The sequence below is a fragment of the Lytechinus variegatus genome, chromosome 15 (assembly GCF_018143015.1).
Source record: "Lytechinus variegatus isolate NC3 chromosome 15, Lvar_3.0, whole genome shotgun sequence".
Taxonomy (NCBI): Eukaryota; Metazoa; Echinodermata; class Echinoidea; order Temnopleuroida; family Toxopneustidae; genus Lytechinus; species Lytechinus variegatus.
The window spans coordinates 19,657,094-19,670,469 of NC_054754.1; the positions used below are offsets into that span (position 1 = coordinate 19,657,094).

The following is a 13,376-nucleotide window of genomic DNA, read 5'->3' on the forward strand; positions in this document are numbered from 1 at the left end:
TTTATATTTAAAAAAAGAACAAGCTGTGTGTCTAAAACAAATGCGAGCGCGAAGCACGAGCTTATATTTTGATATACTGACATGATAAACAGATAAAGGAGCATTTTGACAAATTTTTGAAAGAATTTCCAGAGGATAGATATCTCACAAATCAAACAATGCGAGGGCGCAGCACGAGCCTGAAAATTTTTATATAGCAATTTGTGTAAATCAAACAAAATAATGAAAGCTTGGTGTGCGAGCTAAAATATTGTGTGCAAATTGATATAAGAACTGAATATATTAAGTGTTTTAACCCTCTTGAATGTGATTCATTACACAGGCAATGCGAGCGCGAGCGAATTTTTTTTTTATATAAAGTCTTTTTTTCCGATTCTTCCCCTCACCCTTTTCTTGTTTCCTTTCGGGGTCTGGCCGGCCGTTACGAGGCTGCATGTAAATTTCACATCATGGTTGTAATACCTTACTTTTCTTTCTGTTTTTCGTAGTTTCTATCAAGTTAAAGAGTACACTTTTTTCTGCAGGTTGTCAAAAAATAGGGGGGGGGGGGCCGGCTCGGCCCCCTCCTGGATCCGCGCCTGCAAGTCACTGCAAACGATCCTAAACAGGTGTCTTTTCGGGCCAGTACTGCATTGACAAATAAATAAGATACGCATCTTATAAAAATTGCTTAAAATGTTGAATTTCAGGTTTAAATAATGGGTTATCCAGGGCCCTATGAAGTTTTTAAAAATACTTTTTTTATTTATTACAAAAAATTAGTGGGAGTGCTGATGTAAAATTGAAAAGCAAAAAAGTTGGAGTTGGAGGGGAATATACCCCCCCTCCGGAAAACGGCATCCGACAAGGTGAACGCCTGTAGTAGTCTCCCTGCATTACAATATACGTTGGATTGTTGACTTAAGATAAAAATGTCTTATCTTTTCCATTTATCATGTTTATCCTTTTAAATTCTATAATCTGTTCATCAAAAGCAATGAAAGGGCTAGGTTCTGACGACTTGCCCCAATGCCCATTTATTGTCCTGGGAAACATTTGGTGCCCTTTTTAATCCTTCCCATTTTGTGATGTAATGAAAAAAATGTGCCTTAAGAAATAATTGTACCCTCTGTAAAAGTGGATAAGAAAGAAATTATTTCTTAATCTCGTGAAATTTGCCTAATGATTGTGATCACCAATGGGACGACTACCACCACTACTGATTTTTATGTATAAATATAGGCCTATCGTTCATACATAAGTGTGCCCCCACCCTTTCAGAGTCACAGCGAATTATTAAAATTGGAATGTGGTTCATACACAAGGATTTTCCCTCTTCTTTTTACGCAGGATAAAATGACCTTCATTTTATAATGGAAATCATTTTTTTTGCTTTTCCAATTTCACTATGTAAAATGTCCCCCCCCGACTACCACAACCATCACCCATCCCAGGCATGGATCCAGGGGGAAGGCAAACGACCTTTTCTTATAAATTACTTGTCAAGTTTTTGGAGAGACAAAATGCCCTCCATTCTGGCCTGATAACCATTTTTTTGCTTGTCCAATTTTTAGGACAATTAGACGCACCATGTCTTCCCCCCCTAAAAAAAATCCTGGATTTGTGGATGTATCTACAGGACTATTCACGTTTTGTCTCCGCTTTAATCATCACCATCATCATCATCCCCATCATCTCCATCATCATCACTATCGCCATCACCATCATCATCATCATCATCACCACCATCTTCATCATCATCACCACCACCATCATCATCATCATCATCATCATCATCATCATCATCATCATAATGGTTTTTACCAGTTTTGCAACCATGGATATTTTGAACCACTGTAAACTACACATTATAGTGTAAAAGGTCAGTCTATAAATGGTAAAATGTTTCTTGGTGGCTTAATCATGCTAAGGGTTTTACAGCCATGGACAATAATCAATCTATTATCAGTTATCATCACCAACACCACTATCATCTTTATATCACAACTACCATCATTACCATCATCATTACTTCATCATCATCATTATAATGCAACCCCAATTTTACTTATTTCTTCACTAAACAAGAAATCTTCATATGGGTGAAGGGAAGGGAGATATTCAAACATGTGATAAAAATATGTGAAATCAATCAAGAAAAGGTCAGTTTCCTCTTAAATTTCGTGTAACATTTATTACAGTTTCCATGAAATTGTTAAGACGAGCTAAACATGAATGTTGTACACATAGTACGTTATCAATACATTCATTCATTGTCTTTTTTGTCGTTTTCAGCAATTTGAAATGATCTTCTTACCATGGATGGTATCTTGTATTCATAAAGCATGATTGTGCTTGCAGCAGTGAGATAATAGAAAAATCATGAACACAAAAATTGAATAAACAAAAGACATAGTTAAGTTCCGAGGTCCATGGCATTCTAAAAACCTAATACAAACAGTAGAGAATGTATGTACATGTCAAAATCAGAAATGCAAGCACACTTGAAGAGTGAGAGAGGCAGAGAGAGGTACATTCATTTTGGATGGTATTGGTCTAAGTCATGGGCATCGATATTTTCATCGAAAACATATCTGTACGAAAAGTATGAATCCAGGGTAAAGAAATCCTCTTTTGTTGAAAAATTAAAGATAAATAAACTTTTTTGTTTGTGAGTAATGTCACATTCAGTAAGACTCGGCATGAGTCGATCTTCCAAAAATCAAATAAAACCCAAGTCAGAGCATTTTTTTTCTAAAGACCAGAATATGCATAACGTGTGTCAGTCAAATCTTCCAAATTAAATTACGCGTAAGTCAAACACACTTCTGCGGTCCCAACGAGATTTGACTTATGCATATTTATTCACATGTCGGTGTTCAATTGGCATTTTATCTAAATGGGTATTTTTACCCACGATTCAAAGTGGATCACTTTGAATCGTTGAATAATTTGTGGAGCGTTGTGCCCTGTGGATTAGTCTCCGGACTTTGAAACAGAGGGTTGTGGGTTCAAATCCCAGCCATGGCGTAGTTTCCTTCAGCAAGATATTTATCCACATTGTGCTGCACTCCACCCAGGTGAGGTGAATGGGTACCTGGCAGGAATTTATTCCTTGAAATGCCCCAGCGCTGTAAAAGGCTGCGGGGCTAAAGCCAGGGTAATAATATCCAAGTCCTTTGGAAGCGCATAGAGACGTTATTTATAATGTGTTATGCGCTATACAAGAACTGTCTATTATTATTATTATCACTTGAACGTGATTACTACGCAGACGCTTCCTGGAACATTGAGAATCTATTGTCCAAAGCCCTTCACCACAAAGCAGTCTTTATCGAAAGTCTGTGAATCAAAACAGCAGTGACGTCCTACTCTCTGGACAAACGACACATTTGCAATTTTTCGTCAGCTCCGAATCTTGGGACGACCTGCAGTCCCGGTTCACCAATTTTCCACAAAGACCAAATATCTTCTTTTCCCTCGGTGAACTGCAAAATTTGACATCTTAGACCAACCTGTATGAATTCAGGATAACACGTGTTCTCCGAGGTAACAAATACCAAGAGTTTAACATTTTGAAACAGACTCTGTTGTATCTAAAGCATTTTGCATATCTGATTATTCTGAAATTCTTGCATAAAGATAAATCCCCATTCCAAAAAGTAAAAAAAAAAAAATAAATAATTGTTTTTTTAAACATGGTATCAATAATAATGCTGAAATTTATTCCCAAGTTCACATTATCAACATAGACAAACCCTACCAATAAATTTTTATGAACATTGTAGTTGTAGAATTTTAGATTTAAAGATAAATTCCAGTTTTAGTTACGATCTCAAAATGACTTTTTACAGAATCTAATATAATGACCACCCAAGTGTCTGTTTGCATGAATAAAAAATATGTGCCAAAGGATTCTGGAAGAAATTGTGTAATTGCTGAGAAATAAGCAAAATAAGCGCGGATTCGGTCACTTCCGTCGGGTCTTTATTCCAGCAATAATAATAGACTGTCCCAGGTGTGCCTATCTGTGTTGGTGATCTTCAGTGTGAACATTTTTCAGCATAGATTTCAAGATTTCACAAAGTTCAGTTTATGTAACTGTACCAGATCTAGATCCTCAATGATATTCTGACAATTTTACAGACTTTCTCATGAAATCAGTGTTTACTGCAACTACTGGCATTTCTCTTTAAAAATAATTTCTTAAAACTAGATACCTTTTTTGATAGAACTTGGTCTCCCTCTTCATGTTCCATCATTCAAATATTCAGTCAATAGACACAACTGAATGATAACCCCTTTAACATACATACAAAACAAAATAACTCCCTCCCCAATACAATTACATATTTACAACGCTCATGAAATAATTAATTGGCCAACTAAAAAATACTGATGAAAAATTACTGATGGCTTTATACCCATCAAAATTTCATATTAAATTAATTTCAAGTGTGATAAAAGCAAGAATTATTTACACGATACTAGTATCTTATTCACTACACTTTCATACATACTAAATAGTATAATGGCCAAAGCACCAGAACTTTTCTGCTTCTGATAACTGAAATTAGGTTTTCTAATGACCACTCTATTCTGTGTTTGCCTTTGGTGTTGGCGGGCCATGACCAAGACAGGAGGCTGTAGCAGATAGAAAAGAGGTCTTCTGAAATCTAGAAATAAGGTTCAAGAGAGCAATATCTTCTATTACGTAAATCAAATTCTACGAACGCTTTATAGTCTCAAATTTTCCCAAGTTGATGGTGTATACAGCTGCATTCTGTTTTTGTTTAAGTGAATATCACAGAGCTTATGAGAACATAAGGTAAAAATGGAATAAAGATTATCCAATATACTCATCAACAACATCAAATCCCTCGCCAAGAGTACCAAGATCAAAGAAATCTTCTTCTCCCATGACGCCTTCAAAATCATCACCCATATCTCCTTCAAGATCCTCACCTACGACGGTCTTTCTTGGTTCTATGTCGGGGCTATCTTTTATTACAATCACATCTGATTTATTGGAGGATTTTTGTTGAGATGACAGCCTTGAGGAGCTTCGAGTTGCGACAGGGGTCTGTTTGGAGGAGGGTTTTGCAGGAGTGGTCTTTGGCTCCTTGCTCCTGCTTCGCTCCCGCGAGCTGGAAGTTGGGTCTTTGCTCCGTGACTCCCTACTCTGGGACTGTTTACCTGAATCCTGGGATCGACCTCTGCGAGAGGAACTCCTGGTGCTTCTAGATGGATGGCTCTCTTGAGGTAGGTTGTATGCTTTTCTTGTTTCCCTCATTTCACGGTCTCTCTTTTCCTGTTCAGCCTTCTTCTCTTTTTCCCTTCGCTCCCTATCTTCCCTTTCCCTCTGTTCCCTGGCTTCTTTTTCCCTCAATACCCGAGCTTGTTTTTCCCTGGCTTCTTTTTCCCTCAATTCCCGAGCTTGTCTTTCCCTTGCTTCTTTTTCCCTTAATTCCGAGCTTGTCTTTCCCTGGCCTCTCTTTCCCTCAGTTCCCGAGCTTGTCGTTCCCTCTGTTCCCGTTCCCTTGCTTGTCTTTCCCTCAATTCCCTTGCTTCTCTTTGCCTCAATTCCTGAGCTTGTCTTTCCCTTCGTTCTCTAGCCTCTCTTTCTCTCTGTTCCCTCGCTTCTCTTTCCCTCTGTTCCCTCGCTTCTCTTTCCCTCTGTTCCCTAGCTTCTCTGTCCCTTTGTTCCTTAAGTTCTATTTCCCTCAGTTCTTGAGCAACTCTTTGTTCTGCTTGCTCTCTCATTTTATCCATGGCTAATCTCCTTTCCCTTTCCTCCCTATCTTTCCTCTCATGTTCAGCTCGAATTCTTTCTTGTTCTTCTATTTTCCTCAAAAGAGCAATTTTCCTTTCTTTTTCTTTCTTTTCTGCCTCTTCTCTGACTCTCCTTTCCTGGGCACGAAGCTCTTCAATGGCCCTCTGCTCCTGTTCCCTCTGCTGCTCTTGTCTCTGCATCTGAGCTCTTTGCTCCTGTTCCCTCTGTTCCTGGGCCATCTGCTCCTGTGCTCTCTGCATCTGAGCTCTCTGCTCCTGTTCCCTTTGCATCTGAGCTCTTTGCTCCTGTTCCCTCTGCTCCTGGGCCATCAACTCCTGTGCCCTCTGCATCTGAGCTCTTTGCTCCTGTTCCCTCTGCATCTGAGCTCTTTGCTCCTGTTCCCTTTGCATCTGAGCTCTTTGTTCCTGTTCCCTCTGCTCCTGGGCCATCTGCTCCTGTGCTCTATGCATCTGAGCCCTCTGCTCTTGAGCTCTTTGCTCTTGCATCCTTTGCTCCTGGGCAATTTGTGCTCTCTGCATCTGAACCCCGTTGCTCCTGTACCCTTTGCTCCTGGATCATTTGCTCTTGTGCTCTCTGTAGCTGAACCATTTGCTCCTGTGCTATTTGCTTCTGAACCATCTGCCCTTGTGACATCTGTCCCTGACCTCTCATATTGCCAAGCTGCGCCTCGCGAGCTAGCTTCTCTCTCAGCATTCTTTCTTGCTGTACATGGACTTCAATCACCTTCTGCGCTTGCTGTTGCTTGGCAGCAAGAATCAATTCTTCATGCAACTTTTGCTGAGCAGCAAACCTTTCCCTGAACAACATATCTTCTGCTCTCAATTTATCTTGCAAAAGAAGCTCTGCTCTCAGCTGTTGTTCATGCTGCAGCTCCACCTGTAACTGCTCTTGTAAAAGCCTCTCCTGAAGCAACTTCTGTTGCATCAGTGCTTCTCTCTCACGTTCCCTCTCTGCAAGCTGCTCCAGTTGCATCTCCTGAGCCTTCAGCTTCTCAATCTTCCGTTGCTCCTCTCTCATTTTCATCTCCAAGACCCGCATCTCCCTCGCCTTTTCCTCGCTCTTCTGCTGCTCTTCCAGCAGTCTCTGTTGGAGCTTTATCTCTCTGTCCTGTCTGTCTTTCTCTTCTCGAACCTGGTGGCTTCGAAGCTGGTTCCTCAGCTTTTCAATCTCTCGCTGCCGTGCTGGTGTCATCCCATTCTTCTGTGCCTCTTCCTGGAATGTTGTGATCTTCTTTATCAGTTCTTCTTTCATCAAGACCTCGGTTAAATGCTGGTCTTTCGGGCGTTGGGGACCACTATCTGAGTTCTGCCAACGGTCACCTGACTGCTGCTGCTTGGTGTAACAGTTTGGGGAGAACCAGAAATTTCTGGTCTTGACTCTTCTGGAGTTTTTTTGTCAGCTACATGAAACAATGGTGAGAGAGAAATAAAAAAACTCATTTGTTTTGATGCACAGGACAGATATACATGTAGTTATATAAATTGCAACTATTCCTAGTAGAGGGTGATCTACAGCATTACAGCCTATCACCCTTGAATAATTACACATACCTTTGAATCGTCCATTTTCAGAATTCTCAGAAATTCAATATTCTAGTTATAAGGCAAATAAGTAATAACTTGGTCATGGTTGACTTAAAAAAATAGGCTATACGGTCAAACTTGCTATAGCCACTGCCTCTAAAGAAGGACCACTTGCAGATGAAGATCACAAATTCAGCTTTCCATGGTCAGGTTACCCTACTGAGACCTGTATTATATGGCGGTCTCTAAACCAGCAGTATGTGGATAGCCCTGTAACTGCAGTTGTGAAATGCTATCGAGTGTAACCATAAAAATAGAAAAAAAATTGTCCTAAGGGCCCGAATGCACAAAGGTGGTTTTGAAAACCTGTGGTTTATGCAGATTTCCTGTATAAATTACGCTTATTTTACTGCGTATATTAAGAAATGTCCAATACCAGAGCTGTCAACCTGAACAAGAACATTTCAGTATTTTCAAGGATGAAAATCAGTATTTTGGTGAGGAAATTAATATTTTCACAGGAATACCATTAGACAACACATAAACTGAAACTTAACAAATCAGTATTTTGCATGAAACCATCAGTATTCTTCTATATTTTCAGTACTAAATACGGAAAATCAGTACTACTTCGCAGCTCTGCAATACTGGTGTGCGCTTTTGTCACAGTTAGTGCTGCAGCCGAACCGCCGAACCGAACGGAAGTTCGCCGAACTTGGCACTTCCGAACCGGACCGAACCGAACACAAAGGCCTGGTTCGGAAGTTCGGTAAAAAAAAAAAATGTTAACATGCAATGCGTAAATGTGATGACTGCATACTAGATTTAAGTATAAAATTGAACAAAAAAATATTGGTTGGTGATTGTGCACAAAGAGAATTCCACTCAATATATTTTTAAAATCCACTATGATAGCTCCCATCACGTCTTTGATTGAACTGTTATCAACTTAAGAATATTTTATTAACATAAATATATTTTTTCTTGATAAAATGAGGGGACATTTTGAAGCTTAACTCGGTATAAAAGTGTGGTGTAATTACGTATTGCCATAATCGATCGTGATCGTAATCGGACCTAATCATTTTGTATTTAATAAAGAAAAAGAACCAGACATAAATTCATTCCTCGTAAATGACAAAGTATGACAGTTTCGGTCTCGTGTTTGATTAAATTTTTATCATTTTCAATTTTTTTTATAAACATGAATATATTTTTTTCCTTATAAAATGTGGGGACATTTTAAGCTTAACTCAGTTAAAAAGTGTAGTTGAATTACGTATTGCTGTAATCGGACGTACATTTAATTGTTTTGTATTTAAAAAAAAGAAAAAGACAAGACAAATTAATTCCTTGTGACTGACAAAGTAATGGTAAAGTATATATATTCCACCTTCTGAAATTTCCATATTAATATAAAAGATAAATAAATAAGAGATGAAGGAATGAGGGTGAAAAACAGAAAATATAAAAATTCAAACCAAATCAACGCATGTCCCTGATCGATGTTCCGGAAATGGTTGGTAAGGAAAGTTGAAACAGGAAGTCCAAATAACCTGCTCTCGGTTGCTATTATACAGGTAAAATTCGTATTCCGAACTTGAAACGTTTTTCCATTGTCAATATTTTCTTAAAAGTGGTTTAATCTGGTCAATTACTGAAAATGAAATGATAAATTATCAGTTCCGTCTTAGTTCTGACGATCAACGCCGGGTGATTTCACAACACTAAAATACAGTGTAGTCCCATGTACTCATTTTCGTGTTGGAAATATGTTTGAAGTCACGTAGCGTCGATCTTTCTGGACAAAGAATGGACTGATATTTTATCTTTTTAAAGTAATTCATTGACCAGATTTCACCACTTTTGAAAATAGGGACTTTCTAAAACACTCATATTCTTTGGAATGTGAATTTTACCGGTATAATAACAGTTGAGTGGAGGTTGTAAGTCTACTGTTTCGACATTCCGATCAACACTTTCCAATTTGAGAAGCTGCGTTGGCAATGACATCGTAATTAGGCCTGGGACGATTGTCATTTTCACCATTCGATTATTTCCTGAAAAAAATAATCGAATGATTCGATTGTTCGTTGGGGAATCACGTCTTTTAAGTCACAATAGGTGACCTAATTTATGGTGACCCCCCCATGAAGAAATCTCCATCAAAGTCACATGTTTAGCATAAATGAAAGTAGGCCCTTTTCCTCGTTTCCATGATTTTTATATCAAAAGAAACTACATGAAATGAGATTAAATCTTTCAGTATATTGTTCCAATGATAATCTTTCCTAAATCAATGCTGTTACTCTGGCATCATGCATACATCCCTCCAAGTGCCACACCCCTTCATATGAATGAATCAGCCCAGATCAGCCCAAAGACGTAAACAACTCATTCATGAAGTATTCTTTGAGATTGACCCCAGGTGGAGCATTTCACTTGAAAAATTTCATCCCTTGCCCACACCATTTCTCCGCCCCCACTTGTGGCACTGTCCACGATGCTACACATGTATTTAAAAAAAAATATTTTGCAAAATATTTCATTTGAAATACCTTCAAAATTACGATTTTTTTATCATTTGAACCTACATGTATAACTGGGTCTATTTTTGGAGACTAGTCGAGAAAGTACTGGGGAAGACGGGCGCATGTTGGAATGTCGTTTTCATTGTGTGAGGGGGATATAAAAAGGTTGCATTGTTTTGAAACATGAAAGGAATTGTCCGGCTCCCACCCTATCTTTCTCTCTCTCTCTCTCTCTGTCCCTCTCTCTCTCACACACACACACAGATGGGGGAGGGGTCAATTCATTTCTGAAGTCATGACCTTTCCTGATAAGGGAACCACTGCCTTCTTCTTTGTTTCCCAAAGTTTCATTGGCTATCCGAAGGTCCAATCAGCTCAAGTGAGCTGGTTGTGTGTTTACTTATTGTTTTGTGCACGCAGACAATGACTTATTTTGTGTATCGACGGCAAGGTCGGGTGGGATTAAAATTTTCAGAGCGCTTTCATGTTGGTGTGTAACTGTGAATGTGATACAATCATTGATCATTTTTGAAAAATTAACTCGGTAACATTGTAATTTTTAAACCTATATGAAGTATTCAAAAACCGTTGTCATCGTTGTTTTCTTGTTTTTGTTATTATTACTTGGGTATTCGAGTTATCCCAATGTCATAATGAGGATCTACCGAACATTCGATTAGTGTAAATGTTTCTAATTTTTTTTTTTCGATTGGTGATTGGCGGCATGCCAATCGAACCTTTCGATCAATCGATGTTTACTCCCAGGCCTAATCGTAATCGATCATGATCAAAGCTACTTGAAATAATCATGAAAAAAATATTCTGATCTTTGTAATTCTGTTTCTGTCCTGATTCTCTCATTATCAATATTTTTTCTTTTTTTTTAATTTTCATTTTAAAAAAGAAAGTAGAAATGACTTATTTTTTGTTTAAAGATTAAAACAAAAGAAAGTTCAACAATTTTCATAACTATTCTTTTTAGAAACAAAATTTATTATAAATATATGACATATGACACTTGTTTGAGGGTCGGCGATCTTTATTTTTTTATATGTTAAATATAATTTGGCATTTATTGCCGAACCCCGAACCGAACCAAAGTTCGGAAAAAAATTGCCGAACCCTGCCGAACCGAACCGAACCCGAACATGCCGCCTGACTTGCAGCACTAGTCACAGTACGCCAAATTGATGCCTGTTCCCGTGGTTATTTACGCTATTTTATTATTCATGAGTCCACTGTTTTGAATAATGACTCCACTCTTCAAACAGTGGACTTATGAATAAAATAGCGTATCTAACCATGGTAACAGGCGTCAATTTAGCGCGCTGTGACAAAAGCGTGCATCCGCATTGGACATTTTTATACATGCATAAATCACGGATTCAAACCACCTTTGTGAATTCGGGCCAATGTGTCTGGGTGTGATTATCCTCTGTATTGGTTAACCTAAGGAGTGGGTGGGTTGTGCTGGTTAGCAATGGATGGTATTTTCCTTTTGAGGGTGGTGGGATCAATCTAGCTAGAGGTAATTTTTCATGTTGCGATTGTCCTCAAGGGAAACTGAAAATATTTGGTCTCTGTCTGGGGAATAATTTCCCTTCAGTGGGGTCTCGAAGAGTTCAATATTCTGAACATAACCGACAACTACCCGTCTGTCTCAGTTTTGAGTAGTGTAGAGGTGTTGCGGCTCAGCGGATAAGTCTCCTGACTTCCAACCACAAGGTCTGGGGTTCAAATCCAACCGCAGCACTCGAGTCCTTTGGCATGGCATTTATCTACATTTGCCACTCTCTACCCAGGTGGGTGTTTCATAAAGCTGTTTGCCTTATAATCCCCAATAAACATTCAATCATCTTCCAAAAGGATCACCGGTCGTTCTTAAAGTCACTGTTTACGTTAATACAAACAGCTTTATGAAACTGTCCCGGGGTAGTAAATGGGTAAATTTCAAAACCTTACTCATCAACTAAGAATATACTACCGAACTTACAGAGTTTCTTGGCTTTGGCCTCCAATTGCTGCATGAGGAGATTTTCATGGCGATTACGGATCTGAAAATTCAAAAAGAAAAAAAAAATTCATGAAAAAAGTGCATGTATCGGTATTCACTCATTCTCCATCTAACAAATTCAGTGAACTCTGGAGAATTCAACCTTCTATAGGTCAAACAATTGCTTTGAAGATAAATGCCAGTTGTGGTAACTATCTCAAAATGAGTTCGAACAGAATCCAATGAAATTACCACCAAAGTTTTTGTATATATTAGTAAAAAAATATGTGCCAAATAGCTGTGGAAGAAAATGCATAATTGCTGAGAAATTAGCAAAATAAGCAGGGAATTCCATTTAATGTCAGGTATTTTTTCGAAGCAACATAAATACACTGTCCCACATATGCTTTTCTGTGTTGGTGATGATCAGAATTATCGATTTTGAGTTAAAATTACACAATTCCTCGCACGCACCACGAATCGTCCTCTCTGCGCACTTTGATGCGAAAGTTAAGCACACTGTATCTATTCCATGAACCGTCCTCTCTGTTACGTTGCCCACTGTGGCTTAAATAATTAACTTCAAGAAAATATAGAGATACGGGATGAAACTTTGGAACCTGAACTTTTTAACTAAGACACTGGTAAATAATTTGCTCGCCTTGTAGGTGCACTTATTGCTGGTTAAAAAAAAAAATCTTTATATGCGTTTTCTGCCAAAGTAACTTTCGCATCGAAGTGCGCAGAGAGGACGGTTCGTGGTGCGTGCGACGAATTTTACAAAGACATGTTTACATTAATGTACCAGATCTAGATGTATGATAACATTTTGGTCACCTCCCACATTCTAATCCTTTGTCTAAATAGTCTAATCCAGTAACGTAATGAACTAAAAATTTTGAGGGGGCAAGATATGGTGTATCAGGCAAAAGATATAGTCATGAAAACCCCTTCAATAACACATTAAACATAAACTCTGGTACAGCTAGCAAGAAGTCGTAGAATTGAAGAAATCTTAGACCGATTATACATGTAAAAACTATAAATAAACAATATTTCCCCGATTGACTTTTCAGGGAAAATATTCAATTACAGAGAAATGAGCATATGTAGATTTAAAAAAAAGAAAAATACCTATCCATTTACAGTGTGGTCCCACATGTTGATTCATGTGCAAGCTATTCCAAGAAAAGCATATGGCAATGAAATGAATAGAATTTACTAATTATCTAATTTATTTGAAATAAACTTTGTTCTAAATAAGAATCCTGGCATATGACAAACACTTAAAGGATTGCCTCCAGCCATTTCCTATAAAAATCAGATTTCTATACCAAAACTTGAACTTGACTCTAAAAGTCGAGTACTTACCAAAGTCTTGGTATGATGTTTGTTGCTCCTACAGTGAACCTCAAAGGCCAGTTTCTTGGTATTAAAGAACTTGGAACAGACCTTGCAGAAGAAGCCTGTCACTGGAATGATGTAGTTTTGGCCTTGAAAAAATATCACAGTAATAGGAATATCACGATTAATACCACTGCTTTGTGACAATGGCC

General features: G+C 38.3%; 3 protein-coding genes across 5 annotated transcripts in view; 1 reads left to right on the top strand and 2 right to left on the bottom strand.

Annotated features, from left to right (window-relative positions):
* Window positions 1–1,715: 1,715 nt before the first annotated feature.
* Window positions 1,716–4,378, top strand: LOC121429066 (the record flags this gene model as incomplete). Its single annotated transcript, XM_041625971.1, has 2 exons — window positions 1,716–1,781; window positions 4,292–4,378. Coding segments are annotated over 2 exons (153 nt in total), but the record flags the coding sequence as incomplete, so codon positions are not given.
* A 945-nt stretch (window positions 4,379–5,323) lies between these two features.
* LOC121429305 (trichohyalin-like) lies at window positions 5,324–6,316 on the bottom strand. The gene has a single exon (XM_041626310.1). The coding sequence runs from the start codon at window positions 6,289–6,291 to the stop codon at window positions 5,443–5,445; it is 849 nt and encodes a 282-aa protein (XP_041482244.1). The 5' UTR covers window positions 6,292–6,316; the 3' UTR covers window positions 5,324–5,442.
* A 488-nt stretch (window positions 6,317–6,804) lies between these two features.
* LOC121429304 (zinc finger CCCH domain-containing protein 13-like) overlaps window positions 6,805–13,376 on the bottom strand; it is a 40,796-nt gene continuing 34,224 nt past the window's right edge. For all 3 annotated transcript variants that reach the window (XM_041626308.1, XM_041626307.1, XM_041626306.1), the window contains exons 8-10: window positions 13,192–13,313; window positions 11,821–11,881; window positions 6,805–7,172 (exon numbers count right to left, since the gene is read on the bottom strand). In XM_041626308.1, the coding sequence (XP_041482242.1) occupies window positions 7,036–7,172; window positions 11,821–11,881; window positions 13,192–13,313 (320 nt within the window). In that variant the 3' untranslated portion in view covers window positions 6,805–7,035. The remainder of the gene's footprint in view (window positions 7,173–11,820; window positions 11,882–13,191; window positions 13,314–13,376) is intronic.